Source organism: Rhinoraja longicauda, chromosome 2, assembly GCF_053455715.1.
Source record: "Rhinoraja longicauda isolate Sanriku21f chromosome 2, sRhiLon1.1, whole genome shotgun sequence".
Taxonomy (NCBI): domain Eukaryota; kingdom Metazoa; phylum Chordata; class Chondrichthyes; order Rajiformes; family Arhynchobatidae; genus Rhinoraja; species Rhinoraja longicauda.
The window spans coordinates 87,132,819-87,155,405 of NC_135954.1; the positions used below are offsets into that span (position 1 = coordinate 87,132,819).

At 40.5% G+C, this 22,587-nt stretch overlaps 1 protein-coding gene across 1 annotated transcript in view; it reads right to left on the reverse strand.

The window, feature by feature from the left end:
• The window catches only part of LOC144606532 (putative acyl-CoA dehydrogenase 6), a 36,875-nt gene extending 14,588 nt beyond the window's left edge, over positions 1 to 22,287 (reverse strand). The window contains exons 1-4 of the mRNA XM_078422780.1: positions 22,088 to 22,287; positions 6,066 to 6,186; positions 1,892 to 2,021; positions 1,033 to 1,139 (exon numbers count right to left, since the gene is read on the reverse strand). Coding sequence (XP_078278906.1) covers positions 1,033 to 1,139; positions 1,892 to 2,021; positions 6,066 to 6,186; positions 22,088 to 22,270 — 541 coding nt within the window. The 5' untranslated portion in view covers positions 22,271 to 22,287. The remainder of the gene's footprint in view (positions 1 to 1,032; positions 1,140 to 1,891; positions 2,022 to 6,065; positions 6,187 to 22,087) is intronic.
• Positions 22,288 to 22,587: the final 300 nt, after the last annotated feature.

The following is a 22,587-nucleotide window of genomic DNA, read 5'->3' on the forward strand; positions in this document are numbered from 1 at the left end:
TTAGTTTCTTTACAGTAAGATAATAGGAACTTCGTGCACAGTTGAGGCCATGTGAAACATGCAGTGTTAATCCAACAATCAAATCTGGACCAGTAGGATGTTTTCAAGAATCTTACGTTACGATTTTAATTCCTTTCGTGGTCATTTGAGAACAGAAAGAGCTGGGAAATTTGATTTTTAATTATACATTTAGAACAGAAATTTTGAGGATCCAATGGTCACAAACTACAAATAGAAATTTAGAAACTGCTGAGGCACAAATGTTAGTGGCACTTATATGCTTTGCAGCCCACACAGTGTTGACAATCTTATCTTCAATGTAACCAATGTTAATTGAAAAGGAACATTGTCATAATTTCATTTTTGACCCTTATTCAATGTTTCACATCAATTATTTTGGGGGTGAAGAAATATTTCAATGAGCAAAAATTAGCTGAAATATTTAGGGGTGATATTAATATTTATGCTTCAGGTCGCAAGAACTATAATCTGCCATTTTGCTTGTCAGTGTATTTATTTTCTTTTAGTTCCCCATCTAATCAATTATATTTTAACCATATATTTTTGATTTGTCTATCAATGCTTTTGTTCGCCAATAAAAATGGCATTTTTTTTCCCATGTCCTTATCCCATCTACAACCTGGAAATATGCAATTCTTTGACAACTTAACTGAACACCCAGTTTGCAATTAATGGAAAATACAAATTTTGAAAACTAATGTGGTTACAACTTTAGCCCATCCAGTGGAACAATAGGGTCAAAGTGAGCTTGTAATTGACAAATAATCTAATCATTGATTGTGGAAAAGTCAATAATACCCTGACAAATAAGATGATTTCTGGCACTGCACCTTCCCCTTCTTCTCGTCAATACTATGAATATTTGGAAAATGGTATGCTTCATAGTATTAAGCAACACCAGCAGTGATAAACTTAAAACTATTTACTTGTCCCTCAATGGCTTATATAAACTTTTAAAATTAGTTGTCCTGTCATGTTGCACATTATTTACTCAATAAATATATTATGTACTTGCAACGTCAGATCCAGCTCCAACTTCACTGACTCCCAAACAGGCTACCATGTCTCCAGCAATAGTAGGTTGAAGAAATTGTCGTTTCAATTCTTCTGAGCCAAATCTGGGAAAAAAAATTATGGTGTTTTTTTGTCCCCCAAAAAAAACTTTATTTTGCAAGAAATTAGAAATGTGACTTGAGATTGATTTTTATCTTTGAAGACTATTCTTGAAAAATAAACTGCTGCTTAGAAACTGGATTGCACCTTCTCCAGTATTGCACATTTTAATCTCCATAATATTGACTGACACCCCTCCTGCTTCAATGCATTTGCTGCTGAGAACCTCATCCATGCATTTTCAGATTTCTATGCCAACTGGCCTACTTTATAAAGTTGAGGAAATCCAATGCTCTACTGCCGTGTCCTAACTTGCACAGTTCTGTTCACTCTTTGATTTCACATGTTCCCCAGTTAAACAACCCATGGGTTCTGAAATTCTCCCAATATTTTTCAAATCCTTCCAGCCCTGTAACCCTCTGATTGTCTAGACTTCTTCAATTCTTGTTCCACCATCAGAAATGTGCTCAGGACTCCAACACCCTCAATACTGCTTCTCTTTTTCTCTTTAATACAACCTGTAAAGCATACCATTCAGCACACTTTTGGTCATCTGCCCTATTATCATTCTATACAGCTTTGTGTCAAATTATGATGTTTTTGTTCCTGTGAAGTGCCTTGTGGCACTTTTAACATTACAGGGACTAGACTCAATATGTTGGTGTTCAGTCTTCAAATTCTTTAATGACATTCCTAATTTCCTTTATTGAATAGCTATCCAAAATGTTGCATGCTGCCCTTAAAGTTGTAATCATACCTGGCTAAAGCTGGTGTTGCCATATCAGTCTGGACGCCAATAGCCATGGGAATTCCACCACACCGGATGTTTCCCAGCTCTTCTGCCACTGCAATATTGTAGCTGAAATCCAAACCAAGGCCCCCATATTCTGGAACAAGAAACCCAAATATTTCATTCAGCTAGAAAAACTAACAACTTTAATATAAGTAAAGATGGTAAGTCAGCAACAAACATACAAAACACTTAGGGGTTTAGATGTAGTATATCTATATATTATATTATATATATTACTAAATCTCTCTGTTTGTTTGTTAGTCTGAGTGAGGGATGTTTGCCGATGCCTGTGAACTGTATTTGTGCCATCACACGATGGCACAAATACAGTGTAGGACCACCTTACTCACCTTTGTCCTGGGGACCCTTTCATCCAAGTTTCATTCAAATTGGTCTTATATTTTTAAAGTTAGAGAGACGTCCCACGTGGGGGGAGTGCCGCCCATTTTTTAAAATAAACGTGCTTTGCCTCGCGTCTGACCTTCCTCACGTGGTGCAGCGCAGCGCCAGAGGTGTCCATGGCTCGCACTGGCTGCAGCGCTGGCAGCACGGGGCCGAGGTGAGTGGCACCCTCTCCCCTTCCCTGTTCCCCCTCGCCCACCCACGGCCCCCGGAGACACTCCCTGCCCTGCAAGAGGCTTCGTCAGTTGGAGAGGGTTGCCGGGCCCGCAGGATTGTCAGTTGGGGGAGGGTTACCCCAGGAGAGGCCCACAGGAGACATTTGAACCCAAGATTCCACCTCAGTCTAGTTTCATTAAATTGTAAGATCATAAAACATAATAATTATAGAATTCATCAAGACAGATGGGTTTTCAGGCAAAACCTTATCAAATCACTTACTAGTTACTAAATCTGTAATTCTCATGGTTACTCTTCATGACTGGTTCCATTATGTAACCTTGCATAAGGTGAAATTTACTTCAATCTGCATTTACAAAAGTCTGTTTTACCAACATGCAGTAAAAAGACTCTGACGAGGTAGAGCTTCATCTTTGCATTGAACCTACTGAAGAGCTTTTCTTACATTATACATAAGATGATCTTACAGGTACCACTTTCTATAGAGTAGCCTATAGAGACTGCTCAGGCCACTCAGTTAACTCAAGGTGACATCATTGCTTGCTAATGCATTTTCAGAATCCTGTGTTGGGAAAGTGAAACATATGAAGCAGTACAAGGGATATAGCACATTCATTCTTCCATTCCCAATCATCTTATGGATTCACTGAAACCAAAGTTTAAGCTGCATGGTTGACCCAAAGAAGGTTCTAAAGGGTTTTGAACTTGAAATATTAATTTTAATATTAACTCATATTAACTCGTGCCAGCATTTTCTATCTTTATTTCAGATTTCCAGCATTTGCAGTTCTTTTTCTATTTACTAAATCTGAAAACCGGATTACATGTTTCTTTAAAATCTCCCTGCTTACAACTCCTTTTCCAGTCCGGGTTCAGGAACCTTCCATGCAATGAAATTGAAGTGGCAGGCTGCAGAATGGTTCCATTTTTTAAAATGCTACGGTATTTTAAATACCTTTAAAACAAGACCATAGTTTGCTTTCAAAGTCTGACATTTAAAAGCAATTCCTCTAATACCCTCTAAAAATATTTGATTGCCAAAATGAAAATGAGTTTCAAGATGTAATTTTTCATATTTCATGGGCCACTGAAAGCACTCACTTCAAAAGTACCTGCTGCTCTGCCAGCAAAATCATATTTCTAGTTGTAGAGGTGCAATTTGAGATATACTGCTTATTGCCAAAACAAAACAAAGTTAATATTACAGTACAACAGTGATTAAGTGCAAAACTTCAAATAATCTTAAATCTTAGATGATTCTGTAAAAACAGGAAAATCTGGAAAAAAACTCAGATCATGTAGCAAATATGGAAACAGTTAACAATTTGAGCCTGCAGCTCCTGTCAGAACTGGGAAAGAGAGTAATGCAAAAAAGGAGAAAGGGCGGGGAAGGCATGTGCATATAAAGGAAATGTCTGTGACATGACAAGTTGAAATGGCTTAATGATGGTAATTACCAGCACATTAAGTATCTTGGAAAGTGTAATGAATTGTTCATGGTAAGATAGTGGAGCCCGAGGACAAGGGAATCTTGTTGGACCTGGAAAAATTGATAAGATAAGTTGAATGTGCAGACAGATAGGGTGGAAGGCAAGGAACTAGAGAACTTTTCTTGTTCTGTCCAGGTTGAGAGCAGAGTTGCAGAAAATAGATGAGATGTGATCAACGGTTTTGTCACTATGGTAGAGAAGTATAACTAAACTAAACACAGTTAAAAAAGGAGATCATTTTTAGGAGCACCTGTGCAGAATGTTTCACAGAAAATGAGACAGAGGAACTAAAAAAAATGGAATGGTCCTTATAGGAGGTTGGGTGGGTGGAATTATAATCCAGGTAGCTGTGCGAGTGTGTTAGCTCGTAGCGAATGTTGGTGGCTAGTCTATCCTCTGAGATGGAGATGTCCAGAAAGGGAAGGAAAGAGTCAGAGATGAATCAAGCGAAAGAGAGCAAGGTGGAATACAGCTGCAAAAGACCAGACAAGTTTTCTAATCAATATCAGTTTATTTGCAACAGTGTAAATAAAGAGAAACACTAAATTTGAAATTGTTAGTTAATAGGTTAGCCATCCATTTAATATTTTGCACATTTGATTTTAATGTTGAAAATATTTTCCTCAAGCAAATCACTACATCATCACACTGATGCAGACAAAATGCAGCCCAAAAAAAATTCAGCCCGCATTCAAGTTTCTGACATAGTTGTTTGAGCATGAAGGCTTTGGGTGTGCAAAGAAGTGCATTTGGTTGGGAAAATCTCCAGAATCAAATGCATTACAGAAAATCAGAATCTAGGTTTAAGCATGGAGAATTATTTAGTCAAGGTAACCAGAGCACATCTGAAAACATTTTAGTTTTACGAGAGAGAACCCAAAAAAAAATGAGAAAGGCAAAACAGTTATAGACCAGTATGTATCAGTGGTTGCAGGATCTCATTACCATTTTGCGATTGCTTCCATATTATCTATAGGACTTTAATAAAAGTATGAGCTGGTAAGAGGAAATTATATTTCAGGTTACATATCAACTGACAAATGTCAATCGATGAATGCTATGGAGGGCGTGCAGCGTAGGTTCACTAGGTTAATTCCCGGAATGGCGGGACTGTCGTATGTTGAAAGGCTGGAGCGATTGGGCTTGTATACACTGGAATTTAGAAGGATGAGGGGGGATCTTATTGAAACATATAAGATAATTAGGGGATTGGACACATTAGAGGCAGATAACATGTTCCCAATGTTGGGGGAGTCCAGAACAAGGGGCCACAGTTTAAGAATAAGGGGTAGGCCATTTAGAACGGAGATGAGGAAGACCTTTTTCAGTCAGAGGGTGGTGAAGGTGTGGAATTCTCTGCCTCAGAAGGCAGTGGAGGCCAGTTCGTTGGATGCTTTCAAGAGAGAGCTGGATAGAGCTCTTAAGGATAGCGGAGTGAGGGGGTATGGGGAGAAGGCAGGAACGGGGTACTGATTGAGAGTGATCAGCCATGATCGCATTGAATGGCGGTGCTGGCTCGAAGGGCTGAATGGCCTACTCCTGCACCTATTGTCTATTGTCTATGGCTCTATTGAATCAAAAGGCCTTATATTATTCCGTACTATTTTAAACAAGTAGCAAAACAGGTGCGAGGTTTTATTCATATTACATGTTACTTGTACGAGTTTGGAATTTGACCCAAAATATTCATTTTTATCATAAACCAATTTGACGCTTTGATTTTCTTTCTTGATTCATGATTTTCAGATTAGTTTTGAAAAGGAAACCAGCAATCTGGTGAAAACAGAGAAAATTGGTTTTCCTGTATTCATGTTGAGGAATTATTAAAAGCTACTTTTCAACTTGCTGACTAAATGTGTTAAGAGTAAAATCTACATCTCTCAAACATCATCTTCATAACTCTTGTTTTGTTTCAGCAGTTAGATTCCATTATTTTCATGGTCCTGAACAGACATGCTATAAAATGAAACAACCCACTGCACCAAGACGTTCATAAATTAAAATGTACTTGGGTTTTACATATTGATGATAACTATACATAACTATATAGAACATGAAACGTTTGTTACCTTTTGGTCTGTTAACACCGAGGAATCCAGCATCTCCAAGAATTTTGAAAATACGATGGGCTGGGAATATTCCTGCTTCTTCCCATTTGTCAACAAAGGGATTGATTTTCTTCTCAATTATCTACTTGAAGATAAATAAGCTTTTACTAGCATTTTTGACAAGGATGAGTCAGGAAGATATTGCAGCAAAAATAAATTATTTCAGTTTAGAATATAGGCCAGGTTGTTCTTTTTCCTGGTTTAAGACAAAGTGGCTGCTAATGCACTTTTGTCATGGTCCTTCAAAGACTGTTGCACTCAGGTATTCTATAAGCCTGCAATGTACTGTTGGTCTCTCCGAACAATACAACTGCACTTAAAAGGTACTTGTGATGTAATATGATGGAAAAGTAATTGAAACCAGTTGATGGCCAACAACTCAGTGCTGTCACCATAGCTGTTGATTTATTCGGTTAAAGATTTGGAGTTATGCCACATTCAGTCCATTGATCTTTGAAGTTAAAGAAGCATGATCAATAAAAAGATGGAGAGAACCATCAAAAAGAAAAGTTCAATTATTTTTCTTAAAGCAACTTTTTGAAAAATCTGTTTTAATAATTGTCCAATCACAACAAACATGCAGTTTGAATCCATCGGGTGGCGCCAGAAATGGCTGCCTCGCCAACAGTCTGTCTCGTCCATTCCTTCTTTGTTGTTTTATAGATGTGTTAAATGTATGTTTTAGTGTTATTTAGTTTGTTTTATGTTGGGGTGGGGGTTGGGGGAAACTTTTTTTTAATCTCTTACCTCGACGGAGATGCATTTTTTTTTCCGTATCGTATCTCCGTCCACACTGCGGACTAACATCAAGGTGTTGGCGGCCTCTGCTGGAGACCGACTTCGGAAGCTTCAACCACGTGAGCCTGCGGACTTACCATCGTGGAGCTTGCGATCTATTAGCCAGGGATCGACCTCGGAGCTCCAACCGTGGGAGCCTGCGGACTTTAACATCGTGGAACTTGCGTTCCCTGGTTAGAGACCGACTTTGGGAGCTCCAAGCCGCAGGAGCTTCGACCGCCCCGACGCGGGGCTTCGATCGCTCCGACGTGGGAGCTTCGATCGCCTCAACGCGGGAGCATCGATCGCCCCGACTGCGGATGGTTCGATTGCCCCGACCAAGGGAGAATAAAGAGGGAAGAAGTTTAGACGTTATTGCCTTCCATCACAGTGAGGAATGTGGGGAATCTACTGTGGTGGATGTTTATGTTAAGTTTTAGGTAGTTGTGTGCTTTGTTGCTTTTTTTTAGCATGGCTGTATGGTAAATCGAATATCACTGCACCTTAATTGTGACAAAATACCTTTGAACCTTTGAAAAAGGATTTATTTTCTCTATTGGGGAAGAGCTCCTGGTGCTGTGCATGGTTTGTTTGTCAATGTCCTTGTGTAAGCTGTTGGATGGTTAATGCTAATAAAGTAGTTGCTGTCCATCCATGTAAGAGGATTCAGAATTTGATAATGTAAAGCTAGGCACCTGCAGTGTGACACTTTATAAACCAATCCCTGAGTAAATTACCAAACTGTCATTCAATCCTCATCTGTTGTGAATCACATATTAGTGTTATTTTGTTTTTAAAAATCATATACTGTACATAAAAACTGGATTACATTAACTACAAACTGTGGTTCTTGAATTATTTTGTGATTCAGCAGCCTTAATCCATTACATAACATATGCCACACACCTCGAGCAAAAGTGATTAGCCTGATCAAGAATTAGCCTAGGTTCGGGCTGTAATTACATACAACTTAAGCATCTTAAGGAACTGTGGAGGTCATAGCCTCATCTAAAGGTAGATGCAGAAGATGGAATTTCTCCTTCGAGTAGACACGACATGACTAAAAGTCTATGATCTGTATATTTGGAAGCTTGAGCTTTCACCTCAACTTGGTTTTGGATTATAGACAATTATAACCTGACAGCTATTCCCATCTGGAATATGACTGAGAGCAGAAAAGAACGGTGAGCCCATTAAAAACACATAATTTTTCCCAATCCATCGTTAATGCTTATACTCTCTCAACACCCCACCCGCGTCCACATGTGTACAAACAATCGCATTCACACCAAAATTATCCTTGGTTGAAAATGGCATATCCATGTAAATCCATATCCAAACAATGTGTGGACCAAGCACAGACTAGGCAACCGTTTTGCAGAACACGTGCTCGTGGTGAAACCAAAATGTATTAAAATGGCCTTTATTAAAATCTGACAATGTGCACTTTAACCACAAGTGATTTTTTCTATTACAAATCTCAAATTGTGGAGTACAGAGGCAAATAAATAAATGATGGGTCTCTGTCCCAGGGCACTGTAGATCTTCCGGTTGCTAACATTTATAAACCCCCTTTCCATTCACATACAACCATAACCATTAGCCTCTACCATTCTTACACCACGTTATATAGATATCTATGCAATATTGAATTACTAATTGTGTGAGCTGCGGTTGTGTAAAACTATTATTTGTATAAGCTAGTCTTAAAACTATACTCTGCAGTTTTGAAAGGCTGTGAACAAAATTGCAAAGTTGTTTGCTACAATTAACCAATGCAAAAGTTTTAGAAGGCCAGGAGCATGGGAATCATGAGCTCAGTGCTCGCTGCTCAAGCCATAAAAGATAGTCATAACACATTTGGCATTAGAATGTATTCACAAAATGCTGGAGTAACTCAGCAGGTCAGGCAGCATCTCGGGAGAGAAGGAATGGGTGACGTTTCGGGTCGAGAAGGGTCTCGACCCGAAACGTCACCCATTCCTTCTCTCCCGAGATGCTGCCTGACCTGCTGAGTTACTCCAGCATTTTGTGAATAAATCGATTTGTACCAGCATCTGCAGTTATTTTCTTATACTACTGGCATTAGAATGTAAACTGCTTTGCTGCCTAAAGAAGCGGGAGGTAAGAGTAAAGGAAGGACTTGCAGCACAAATGTCTTAAAGATTAGATTTGATTAAAAGATAATGACCCCATGTCATGATCTCTGTACAGGTATTGAGGACAACATGGACTAGTGGGTTGATAAAAAGATCACTCATCCACTAGCATTACACATGAATGGTAACAACACTTCCTCAGGTGTCAATCCTTGTTTTTGATTCAAATATGTAAAAGTGAATGTAGACAATAGACAATAGACAATAGGTGCAGGAGTAGGCCATTCAGCCCTTCGAGCCAGCACCGCCATTCAATGCGATCATGGCTGATCACTCTCAATCAGTACCCCGTTCCTGCCTTCTCCCCATACCCCCCCACTCCGCTATCCTTAAGAGCTCTATCCAGCTCTCTCTTGAAAGCATCCAACGAACTGGCCTCCACTGCCTTCTGAGGCAGAGAATTCCACACCTTCACCACTCTCTGACTGAAAAAGTTCTTCCTCATCTCCGTTCTAAATGGCCTACCCCTTATTCTTAAACTGTGGCCCCTTGTTCTGGACTCCCCCAACATTGGGAACATGTTTCCTGCCTCTAATGTGTCCAATCCCCTAATTATCTTATATGTTTCAATAAGATCCTTCTAAATTCCAGTGTATACAAGCCTAATTGCTCCAGCCTTTCAACATACGACAGTCCCGCCATTCCGGGAATCAACCTAGTGAACCTACGCTGCACGCCCTCAATAGCAAGAATATCCTTCCTCAAATTTGGAGACCAAAACTGCACACAGTACTCCAGGTGCGGTCTCACCAGGGCCCGGTACAACTGTAGAAGGACCTCTTTGCTCCTATACTCAAATGTACTCTGATACTTTGAGAGAGGTTCCCATACATGCTCGTACTAATCAAATAAAGGTATGCTATATAGAGTCATAGCGCAGGGAAACAGGTCCTTCGGCCCTACTCATCCATGCCAAACAAGATACCGGACAGCGGGGCCAAGCTCTTCAGTAGACCCTGCTCGCCCACCGCAGATGTCGAGAGGACCCGTGCCACGAGCCCGAGGAGGGACCCGCAAGCAACCGCTGAGAGCGAGGTGGGCCATCGGAGAGTGAGGAGGGCCTCCAGAGAGCGAGGAGGGCTGCCGGAGAGCCGAGGGAGAACTGCCGAGATCGATGGGAGACCCGGTGGGGAGGGGTTGGGAAGTCGAGAACAAAGGGGGGACCCGGTGGGGGGGGGGTCTTGTTGGAGAGATGGGGGGTGAGAACGAAGGGGAGACGGGCTGGGGGTGCTGCAGCCACATGTGGTGGCAGGCAGTAGATAGGAGTCTTCGATGAACTTTTGTAACTTTGTGGGCACCAAACCGTGGCAACACTAGTGTGCTGCCTGCTACATGACTTTACCGAGTTGTATGCAAAACAAAGCAATTCACTGTACCTAGTAGGTACATGTGACAATACAGTATCATCAGTGAGATGCCCATTAAATTCAATCCTATTTGCCAGCATCTGACCCATATCTGTCTAAATCTTTCCTGTCCATGTACCTGTCCAAATGTCTTTTATGTTATTGCACCTCAACCACTTCCTCTGGCACCTTGTTCCACATATGTACCACTCTCTGTGTGAAAAAGTATCCCCTTAAGTTCCTATTAAATTTTAAATATTTCACCTTAAACCTATGTCCTCTAGTTCTCGATTCCCCAACACTGGTTAAAAAAAAAGTGTGCATCCACCCTAACTATGCCCCACATGATTTTATACGCTGCTACAAGATTACTCCTCAGTCTCCTAATTTCTCCAGGAATAAAGTTCCAGTTTGCCCAACCATTTCCTATAATTCAGTACCTCAAGTCCTGGTAACATCCTCTTAAATCTTTTCTGCACACTTTCCAGCTTAAAGCTATGGCAGAATAATAAAAAATGAACACACAACTCCTTGTGCAGCCTCATCAACGCCTTGTACAACCGCAACGTTACATCTCAATTTTGATGATCAATGCCCTAACTGATGAAGACCAGGATGCCAATAGCCTTCTTCACAACTTGTCTACCTGTAACACCACTTTCAAAGAACAATGTACTTGGACTCCTCACTCCACCTGTTACACAATATTCCCCAGAGCCTTACCATTCACCGTGAAGGTACTCCCTTGGTTTGACTTCTGAAAATGCAACATCACACTTAACTGAATTAAACTCCATTTGCTATTCATCAGCCCATTTTCCTACCTGATCAAAATTCTACTCTGATTCTGGATAACCCCTTCTTTACCATCTACAATATTTTAGTGTCATCTGCAAACTTACGAATTATGCCTTGCACATTCCCATCCAAATGGTTGATATAGATGACAAACAACAATGGGCCCGGGACTGACCTCCCTCTGAAAAGCAACCTCACGGGCCTCACTCTGAAAAGCAACCTTCCACCACCACCACCCCCTGCTTACTATCATCAAATCATTGATGTATCCAATTAGCTAGCTCTCCCTGCATCCCATGTGATCTAACCTTCTAAAGCAGCCTATCTTGCAGAATCCTTTCAAAGGGCTTGCAAAAGTCCATATGGACACTTCTTGCCCTCATCAACCTTCTTAATTCTTCAATAAATTCAAATCAAATTTGTGAAACATGATCTCTCAAGCAGAAAGCTGTGCTAACTAACCCTAATCACCCATGTCTTTCCAAATAATCCCCTCCAGCAACTGATCTGTCACAAATGTTAGGTCTACTGGTCTACCGATGCCAGATTTTTCTAAATCAAGGCATCATATTAGCCACCCTCCGGCACATCACCCTTGCCAAACGATGATACATTTATCTTAGCCGAGGCTTCAGTAATTTCTTCTCCAGCTTCCCAGAGTGTTCTTGGATATAGCCGATCAGACCCAAGAGATTTATTTACCGTTGTATGGTGTATCTCCGGCCTCCAAGTGAATGGTCCAAAACAAAGAATAAGAATAATGTCGTCATTGTGGCATGACAATGTTTATCTGACATATCTTGTTATTATGAAATAACGTATTTCACTGATACCTAGATGTCGAGACTGATCCATTAAATACAACAATCATTTAAAATCTTCTCTGTTTAGCATGACCTAAATAGCATTCTAAGCTTATTAATTTAATCTTAAATACAAGTATGCTTTTTAAAAATGACAGCTATCCATTTTCAGAATTACAATGGGACATTAAGTTTGACTTCAGTACTAAAATCAAATATTAGAATTAATTAACTTTGAAACTGATATCTTTCTAACTTTAGCACAACAGAAGAGCTGCTCAAAACTGTTAGAACACATAGGGAAGCAATGCGAATTGAACAGGATTGAAATAAGGAATATGATGTGTGCCAAGTGTGAATGTGATGAAGGTACTTTTAAAGGGATGACTACATGGATTAATTTAACAGTAGGACAGAGAAATCTAAGAATTTATTTAGAAATTATGCAGTTCATAATTCATTGATGAACGTTCACAGAATATTACATTATTATAGGCATTTATAATTCTTTCATGTTTAATGATAATGTTTAATAATAGAATTAAGCGATCTTGGCTTAGTAATTCAATTACTTAGGTCATGTTTTTGTCCACAGCCAAATTGATCTCCAACTTAAAAATGATTGAAAAATGCAATTGAGCTCTCTTTAAATTAACTGGAGCCCTGTTTCTTTAAACCTGCTGGGTTCACTGGAACTTGAGCAAAAAAAACTACCAGGGGAACTCAGCAAATTCAATAGCATCTGAGGGAGGAAAGAACAACATTTTAAGCCAAGACCCTGCGTCAGGACTGAATAGAGAAGGAAAATAGCCAGTATAAAGAGAAGAGGAAGAGGGATGAGGCAGGGTCCACAGGAGGTCTATCTCCAGGAGGTGATAGCTGAGCTGAGGAGCGAAAAAATGATGGGCATTAGTCAGGTAGGAAAGACGAAAGAATAGAGTTGGGAGACAGCGACAGAGGGATGATGGGTAGAAGCAGACGAGGAAAAAAAGGGGAGATGGAGCCAGGTGGGGAGAAGTGGAGACAGAGGCTGGAGGATTACATGGGGAACAAAGGCTACAAGTGCTCGAATCAGATAAGTAAGGAAGGTGGTAATGGGAACCATTATCAGAGAGATGAAGGATTGATGGAAACATCCAGTCACTAAAGCGTGTGAGTGGCAGATGGATGTTACCTTCCGTACTTATATCAGATTTCAGCACTTGTAGCCTTTGTGATCCACTTATCACCCTCTAGCCTCTGTCTTCACCTTCACCCTCCCCTCCTCCCTCATGGCTTCATCTGCTTCTTCCCCCCCCCCCCAACCCCTCCTCCTTGTCAGCTTCCACCTGTCATCCCTCTGCCACCAAAATTCACTTCCCCCACCTAGCTCCTTCTGCCCATTACCCTTCATCCCTTCTCAGTCCTTCTATTGCCTACCAGCCCCTATCTCGCCCCTTCCCCTCTCCAATTTATATTCTTCCTCAGTGCTGATGCAAGGTCTCAGCCCAAAAACTTCTGCAATTCCTTTACCCACCATAGGTACTGCTTGAGCTAATGAGTTCCTCCAGCAGTTGTTTCTTTGCTCCAGATTCCACCATCTATAATCTCGTCTTTCCAGTTCACTGGAAATATATTACACTACGGTGCATCTATTTTTATTCAAATTAATTCAAAGCATATTGATGTATTCAAAAGGAGTAATATCCAATAATCCAGAAAATCTGCCAGCTCAACACCTCCTAAAGTCTTGATGGTGCTCAATTACTGGAGTTTTACTGAATTTCTAATTTATTCCTAAATGTAATTGTCTGTCAATTTCTTGAGCAACCCTTTATTGAATTCTAAAATCCTCCTAATATGCTAATTTAATCTTTCTTTTTTGTGACAATATAAACCTCTAATTTTATCTAGTTTCTGCTGTCCATATTGACCAACTTGCTGTTCATACCTTCTTTTTATTTGTTCAGATTTAAAACTACAATTTTAGATTTACCAAAACCACTCACAAATCCAGTACAAAATATGACTAAATGTAATATTAAAATATCATATGATCATAACTTTCCCAGGGACACCTTTGAGTGCAAGGTTGTTAATTAATCAGTTATCATATCTAAAATAGTTTGTTACCCTTTGATCTTGTGATCTATCCTGAACATAGACCATCAATAAAACATACCATCAGCTTGAAGTTCCTGGCATCATACATAATAATCATTAGTTTGCCAGCCAATGTGGTGAAACATCGATACAGTAAAAGAGCAGAAGAGGTATAATCAGGTCTCTTGCCCAGAGTATGTGAATCGAAAACCAGAGGACATAGGTTTAAGGTGAAGAGGAAAATATTTAATAGGAATCTAAGGGGTAACTTTTTCACACAAAGGGTGGTGGATGTATGGAACAAGCTGCCAGAGGAGGTAGTTGAGGCAGGGACTATCCCAACATTTAAGAAGAGGTTAGATAGGTGCATGGATAGGACAGGTTTGGAGGGATATGGACCAAATGCTGGCAGGTGGGACTAGAATAGCTGGGGCAAGTTGGTCGGTGTGGGCATGTTTGGAGGAGAAGGTATAGCAGATGTCATTGGAAAGACACTCATTTTGTTAAAGTTAACTTGAATTAGAATGATAATTCCTCTTCCCCCTAATCCAGAGTGCTCTCAAAACCATGCCTCAGTCAAATGTACCCATCTCCCTTAAGTTCTAGTACTGCTCAAATGCTCTGTGAAAGTCTGATGTACCTTGATACTTAAACATCCTGCCACCGTCCCAATAAAACCAAAGGCAGGTAGGTGCATACAAAATAGATTGAGAATGTATTTTACAATTCTTAATTTTTCATCTCTTGCCACTTCCATGCTCACAGTGCAAGGATAGAGTTAATTACAATTCTGACCTATCAATCATAAGAAGTAATCAAAACAGAAAATTTGGAAATTCAGCTGTCAGGCATAATCTGTGGTCACATAAATAGGGATATCAACTCAACAACCTTGGCATCTCCCTATCAGGTTCTATCCAATCTTACCTCACCCTCTCTTCAACTTAAAATTAAGATGTATTTCATCTTCCCAGTTCCGATGAAGGATCTTCAATTTGAAATGTTAATTTTTCTTTTTTTCATAGAGATACACCTGGCCTGCTAGCTGTTTTGGAAATTTCCTTTGCTTAATTTCAGATTTCCCACACTCACAGTATCACTTTGATTTTCAAATACAAAAGGAAAAGCAATGCATTAGATAATAAAATAGATCTATTCTTCAGGCGGATTTATCCACCCTTTTTTCCTAAACAATCCAGGCCACATTTTCCCCTGTCTGCTTGGTGTTTGACACTGATGTATTTGACTGCAGATTTAAATACTTGTCTTACTCAGCGCATCGATGAATAGACCCAATTACATTGAACTATTTATGACCAGACAGATCAAATTGTGGCACAGTGGCACAGCAATAGAGTTGCTGCTTTACAGTGCCACAGACCCGGGTTTGATCCTGACTACATGTGCTGTCTGTATGAAGTTTGTATGTTCTCCCTGTGACCGCGTGGATTTTCTCTGGGTGCTCTGGTTTCCTCCCACATTCCAAAGATGCGCATGGTTTGCAGGTTAATTGGCTTATGTAAATTGTCCCTAGTACATAGGATAGAACTAGTGTACCGGTGATGTGTGGACCTGAAAAAAACACAGTAAAACAAGACTGAATTTAGTTCAAGTTCTAGGACGCAAACTTTTGTATCCCTGAATGAGACATACTTTTATAATGCATGTTCCATTACAGTTACACCATTGACAATGCAGAAAACTATCCAGTCATTTTGTCAATGTGTTCCTCAGGCAACATATAGAAGGCCCTTCAAGGAAGAGGACAAATCTTGATCTTAAGTAGGTAGTGTCCGTGGGCAAGCACTTAGGAACCAGAAACCACAGTTTTATTAACATCAAAACAGTTATAAAGGACAGGGCTAGTAAAGTTCAAAATAGGAGCAAGTCCACTTTGATGGTATTAGACGGAAACTTGCAACAGTTGATTGGAGTAGATTGTTTGCAGGCAAAGGGATATGTGTAAAGTGTAAAGCTTTTTTAAAGTGCGAGGGGAATTAATGAGCATAGTCAAGAAAGAAATCAGGATATGCTAAGAAGAATAAGAAGAATCCAAAGGGATATTACAAGTATTTTGAAGGGAAAAATGGTTACTGGAGAGAAAATAGGGCCACTCACAAACAGCAGTTAAATTATCATCAAAGACATACAACACCTTGGCTACATTCTCACCTCACTAATAACATCATTAAAAAGGTACAGGAGTCTGAAAGCAGTGACCTCTAGGTTCAAAAACATTTCTTCCCAGTAACCATCAATTTGCTGTACACTGCACAACACTAACCACTAACAACTATGATCTTCTAGAAAATATGTTTTTGTTTCACAATAGATTTTGCCTTTGCGTTATGGTCTGGTCACCTACTATTACTGATTATTAATTATTCTATATTTATTTGTGCATTGCACCATTAAAGGTCCTGTTAAACTGCAGCAAATATTTTTATTATTCATTGCTGCTACATATGACATTTAATAGGGTGGCATGGTGGCACAGTGATATAGTTGCTGCCTTACAGCACCATCCTGATGGCAGGTGCTGTCTGTATGGAGTTTGTACCTTCTCCCCATGACCTACGTGGTTGTTCTCAGGGAGCTCTGGTTTTCTCCCACACTCCAAAGAGGTACAGGTTTATAGGTTAATTGGCTGGTATAATTGTATATTGTCCCTAGTGCATAAGATAGCGTTAATGTGCGGAGATCGCTGGTTGGCGGGGACTTGGTGGACCGAAGGGCCTATTTCCGCGATGTATCTCTAAAACTAAAAACTCTTGATTCTTGACTGTACAAAACAAAGTGGCTTCCTTGATAATTTATTCATCACCATAGACATTTACTTCTCCAATTTGGCTGCAGTATACAGGCAGTCTCAGAGTGCTCAAGGGATCCATTCCCTAGAACTGTCCTTAACTCAATTTTTCCAAGTCAGAAAAATCCATTGGATATAGCTACCCATATCCGATCACTCTGCATACATTTCCTTTCATTCTTTCATTTCACGGTATATCTTCCATGTTCACCCTAACACTGCTTGTAACTAAACTAATGGAACCCATACACTGTATCCAGTTTTATTGTTAACATTTTATTGTTTTGAAATACTCTAAAAGCTTGCATGGCAATTTGTGTTAAGTCAGATTTCCTCAAGTCAGGTCCTCAAGTCCTGTAGTCAGTCAGTAGCCTGGGAAATCTAAATTATTTCAGCAATAAAATATATTGCAGCAACTCAAAAGTTTCATCAAAAGCAACTGGCAAACCCAGGAACTCTACCACAAAGAAGGACAAAAGCAGCTGTCCACACATCTGCTAACTTCCCTCCAAGTCATATGCTGGCTGAGAAATATGTTGCAATTTTTCATCGACTGGATGGAAATACTAGAACCCCCTCATGCCAGATCTGTGGGAGGAGTTTCAATGCAAGAAAAGCAAAGGTTTGACGCAATTCTCATGCGAAACTGAATTCTTTATTAAATGCTAGAACCACAATTCCTTCTTCCATCTAATCTGTCCAGTTTTGTTGCAATTTAGAAGTTTTCTATAAAGATTTCCTAATAGGAACACATTATCTCCAGACTCAAAAGATAAGAATGCTAGTGACCAATCCACATGTGACACGTACAAGTCCCTGGCACAGATAGGAATAAACCACTATGTTGTTATAATCAATATCTATGCTTTAATCAATTGAGAACCAATATTGATGGAATATGGTTACGTTTTAAATGTTTGTGGCCTTTTATGGAAGTGTTACCATCGGCAGTATCTCCACTAGTTAAATGTTGCGTCAATTATTTTTCAATTCAATGTTCAAATTAAAAAGCAAACAGTAAAAACTATTTTTTGTTGATATCCTTGTCAATAGTTGCAGATAATTATAGACTTCTTCATCTCACGTCATTTGAAAACCTAATTGTTATAACAATGAAGAATGAATGATCATGGACCTTCAAAATAGATTTGTAAGTGGGAGATCATGAATGACTAACTTGTTTAAATTGTGTTTATTACCGAACATACGGTGAACATAAATGTAGTGGATATATTTACATTTTTAGAAAGTGATTCATTAGGTTCGACACACAAAGCTACTATGACGATATTGATGAAAAGATAGCTGAAAGATTCAAAACAAGAGTAAGGAGATGCTTTAAATAATCACAAGCTGTTGGCATGCAAAAGAAGAGTTGTCAAATCTATTTTTTTGTATAAATGTATTTCTCCATGTGTTATTGACAGCAATTAATTGAAAATTACTACCAGTAACAAGCTTCGAAGATGGTAAACTGAGTTTTTACTGTTTGCTTTTAATTTGAACATTGAATTGGAAGATGGTAAATGAGCAAAACTAAAATAGACTGTTCATACTACAATGCAGACATAATGCATGGGATGGAGGGGGCACAAAGAGACGCAATTACATTATGACAAAGAGTACAAAATCATTTTCCATTGCAGGTGTGCACACAGGAACATGGAAAATATGACAGAAGTTTACATTGATATCAAACTTAAATTGAATAAAGCGTTAGAATGACTGCCTCTAACAATAAAATACAAACTTAGCCCTTTTCTGTAATTTTAAAATCTCCAAGCAATTTTACATTTTTGGAAAAATTACATTCTGATAAATCTATTTTCTTGGTAATCTAGACAATTCCCTATGTTACAGTTGCTTGGGTTATTGAAATTTACCCTTACAGAATTCACAAATCATTATCCAAAAAATTGATATATTGTAAAATTGCTCTCAGAATTTGTGTGGGGAAAAGAAAGTAAATAAATCAACACAGATTGATTAGTAGGACTAGATGTTACAATCCCTAAGGTGTGCACTACAATTGACTGGTGTTGTTGTTGGGGGTGACCACTAGGTGATGTTGCTACCATTCAGACACATCTTCAGTTGTGTACCTCAACGTCACTGGGTGTTTCGGCCTTTTATCACAAGACACCCTCAGTCGAGGCAGGCCCACCACAGGGTGATCAGCCCTGGGTGTGTCTTATGGTTAGTCTCTAGATGGTCACGTGGCAGCCCAGACAGTATCTTTTCTTTTCAGCCACAGCCAGTGACTGCTCCGTTCGGCGGCATTTGCAAGTTCTTTGATTGCCCTCCTTTGGGCCTGCCCTCTGACTCCAACTTCCCTCAGGAGCCTTGCAGTGGAACTGGCTACAAAGCCCCTGCACCCCACCTCCACTGGACACACTCTTGCACTCCAACCTCGCTCCTCTGCCTCTACTGCAAGGTTGGAATATCTCAGCCTTTTCCTTTCAAATGCCTCGTCCACAGCCTCCTCCCAGGGCACCGTCTACTCATGTTGTGTAGGAAAACTGCAGATGTTGGTACAAATCGAAGCTTTCACAAAATGCAGGACTAACTCTGCTGGTCAGGCAGTATCTCTGGAGAGAAGGTTTCTTGATGCATATACAGATGATGTTTTCCAAAATTACAATGTGGCTTGTTTGCTAGGAACACAACCATCATTATATGGGATCGACACAAAATGCAGGATTAACTCAGCAGGTCAGGCAGCACCTCTGGAGAAAAGGAACAGCTGATGTTTTGGGTCGAGACCCTTCATCAGACTGCATCAGGGAGATATCTTCAGTCTAAACCAGCATCTACTGTCCCTTCCTCCTCATTATATGGGCTGCCTCTATAATTGGCATTGTTGACAAATTAAAGTAGCATGTGATTCATAACTTCTAACACCAGATATTTTAAGCACCAAAGACTAAAATTAAAATGGAACATATTTTGACAGCTCAATGGCAATTGGTGATACATAGGAAACCTGCTACCTTAGCTATATGAATACCATGAGTACTGCTTATTTTATCATGAACTTCTAAGTATTCTGTAACCTCGTCCTTTTTAATTGACTCTAAAATCTTGCCAACCACTGGTCAGATTAACCAGCCTATAGTTTCCACCTTTCTGCTTTGCTCCTTTCTTGTATGGTTGAGTAATATTGCCAATTTTCCAATCATCCGGGACCACTCCTGAATCCAGTGATTCTTGAAATTTCACTATTAAGGCCTCCACACCCTCAGAAATAAAGTGGTCATTTATGTGTGGTCAGAAGGGATGGGCAAGATCCTCAATGAGTATTTCTCCTTGTTCTTTACCTTGGAGAAATATATTAATTCTGGAGGAAGGCTAAAGTTGTGCTCCTATTTAAGAAGGGCTGCAAGGAAAAGCCTGTCGACCAATGAGCCTACTGGAGAGGATTGTGAGTGAATACCTTTGATGGATAGTTTCTGATTAGGGATAGTTTTGTACATGGAAGTTAGTGTCTCATAAACTTCAATTAGTTATTTTTGAAGAAATAACAGTCAAGTTTGTGAGACACTAACTTCCACGTACAAGGTAGTAGAAAATTAACTGTACAAACTTAGCAAGGTCTTTAATAAGGTTCTGCATGGTAGGTTGTCCTAGAAGGTTAGATTCCATGCGATCCAAGGAGAGCTAGCTGACGGTACAGAATTAGCTTCATGGAAGGAAGCAGAAGTTCGTGGTGAAGGAAGCAAAGGTTGTGTTTCAGACTGAAGACCTGTGACTCGTGCTGTATCTCAGGAATTGGTGCTGTGCTCATTGATGTTTGTGGTTTATATCAGCAATTTGGATAAGTATTTACAAAGCACAATTAATGAGTTTGCAGATAACAGTAAAGTATGTGGTATATTCGGTGAAGATGGTTATTAAGATTACAGCAAGATCTTGATCAGCTGGGCAACTGGGCTGAGGAATGGCTATAATGGAGTTTAATGCAGATAAGTGCACGGTGTAAGTCAAAGCAAGGTCAGACCGTCACAGTGAATGGTAGGCCCCTGGCAAGTGTTGTAAAAGTGCATTGCATCATTTCTTGATAGTGGTGTCACAGGTGGTAAACAAAGCTTTTGGTACATTGAGCTTCATCAGTTAGGCTAAGTATGTAAGTTGGGAAGTTATGCTACAGTTGTTTAAGATGCTGATGAGGCCACAGTGAGAGTATTATGTTCACTTTTAGCCACCCTGTTGTAGGAAGGATGTCATTAACCTGGAAAGAGTGCAGAGAAGATTTGAAAGAATGTTGCCAGGACTCAAGGGCCTGAGCGATATGAAGAGATTGGGCAGGCTGGGACTTTATTCATTATAAAACAAGAGACTGAGGGGTGGTCTTGCAGAGGTGTATAAAATCACGAGTGGAATAGATTCGGCAAATGTACATAGTCTTTTACCCAGAAAATAGGGGAATCAAGAACTAGAGTACATGGGTTTAAGGTGAGAGGAGAAAGATTTAATAGGAACCTGAGGGGCAACTTTTGCACAGAGGGTGGGGATATAGAACAGGCTGCCACACAGAAAGTGGTTGAGGTATGCTACAGTAACATTTAAAAGGCACCTGGACAGTTACATGGATAGGAAAGGTTTTGGAGGGATCTGAGGGTGGAGTTTAGATGGGGCATCCCGGTCCGAATGGGCGAGTGGTGCCGAGGGGCTGCCTGTGTGACCCCCATGGCTCCCATCTATTTATCAACATAAAGGTTTGGGTTTGAAAGACTGGAGCGACTAGGCTTGTATACACTCACTGGAATTTAGAAGGATGAGAGGAGATCTTATCGAAAAGTATAAGATTATTAAGGGGTTGGACACATTAGAGGCAGGAAACATGTTCCCAATGTTGGGGGAGTCCAGAACCAGAGGCCACAGTTTAAGAATAAGGGGTAGGCCATTTAGAACTCAGATGAGGAAAAACTTTTTCAGTCAGAGAGTTGTAAATCTGTGGAATTCTCTGCCTCAGAAGGCAGTGGAGGCCAATTCTCTGAATGCATTCAAGAGAGAGCTGGATAGAGCTCTTAAGGATAGCGGAGTCAGGGGGTATGGGGAGAAGGCAGGAACGGGGTACTGATTGAGAATGATCAGCCATGATCACATTGAATGGCGGTGCTGGCTAGAAGGGCCGAATGGCCTCCTCCTGCACCTGTTGTCTATTGGCTTTTATTTATTCGGGGCCGAGCCGGGCCGCGGCCAGCATTACCTTCCGGAGCGACTCTCTCAGACTGTGGTGCTCCTCGGTGTAGATGATGCCCCGGGTCGGCTGGGAGGCAAGGCCTTGCAGTGTCGCTTCGTCGTTGTGGAGCCTGGTCCTGGGCCCGAGCAGCCGAGACCCTGAGCTGCGGTTCCCCAGCAACGTCCGAGCGCAGCGCCAGCGGGAAGCCATGGCACCGTGGGTGCGCATGCGCCGCGGCATCGCCCCCCGCGCCCCCAGCGCGTGCAGCGGGAGCTGCAGCAGCAACAGCTGGGGCATTGCACAGAGCCCAATGCAACCAGGGCATCTGTGGGGAGAGGATCAATGCATGAGGGGGAAATAATAGCATTTTTACCAACCTAGGGAAATCTAGGGCCAAGGAAAGAGTGAGGGAAATGTAAAACAACGCAGACGAAGGTGAATAGAGGCGAACACGTACATTCATTGCAAGAATGTGTGATAACAGTGTGGGAAGGAACTGCAGATGCTGCTTTACACCGGCGAAGATA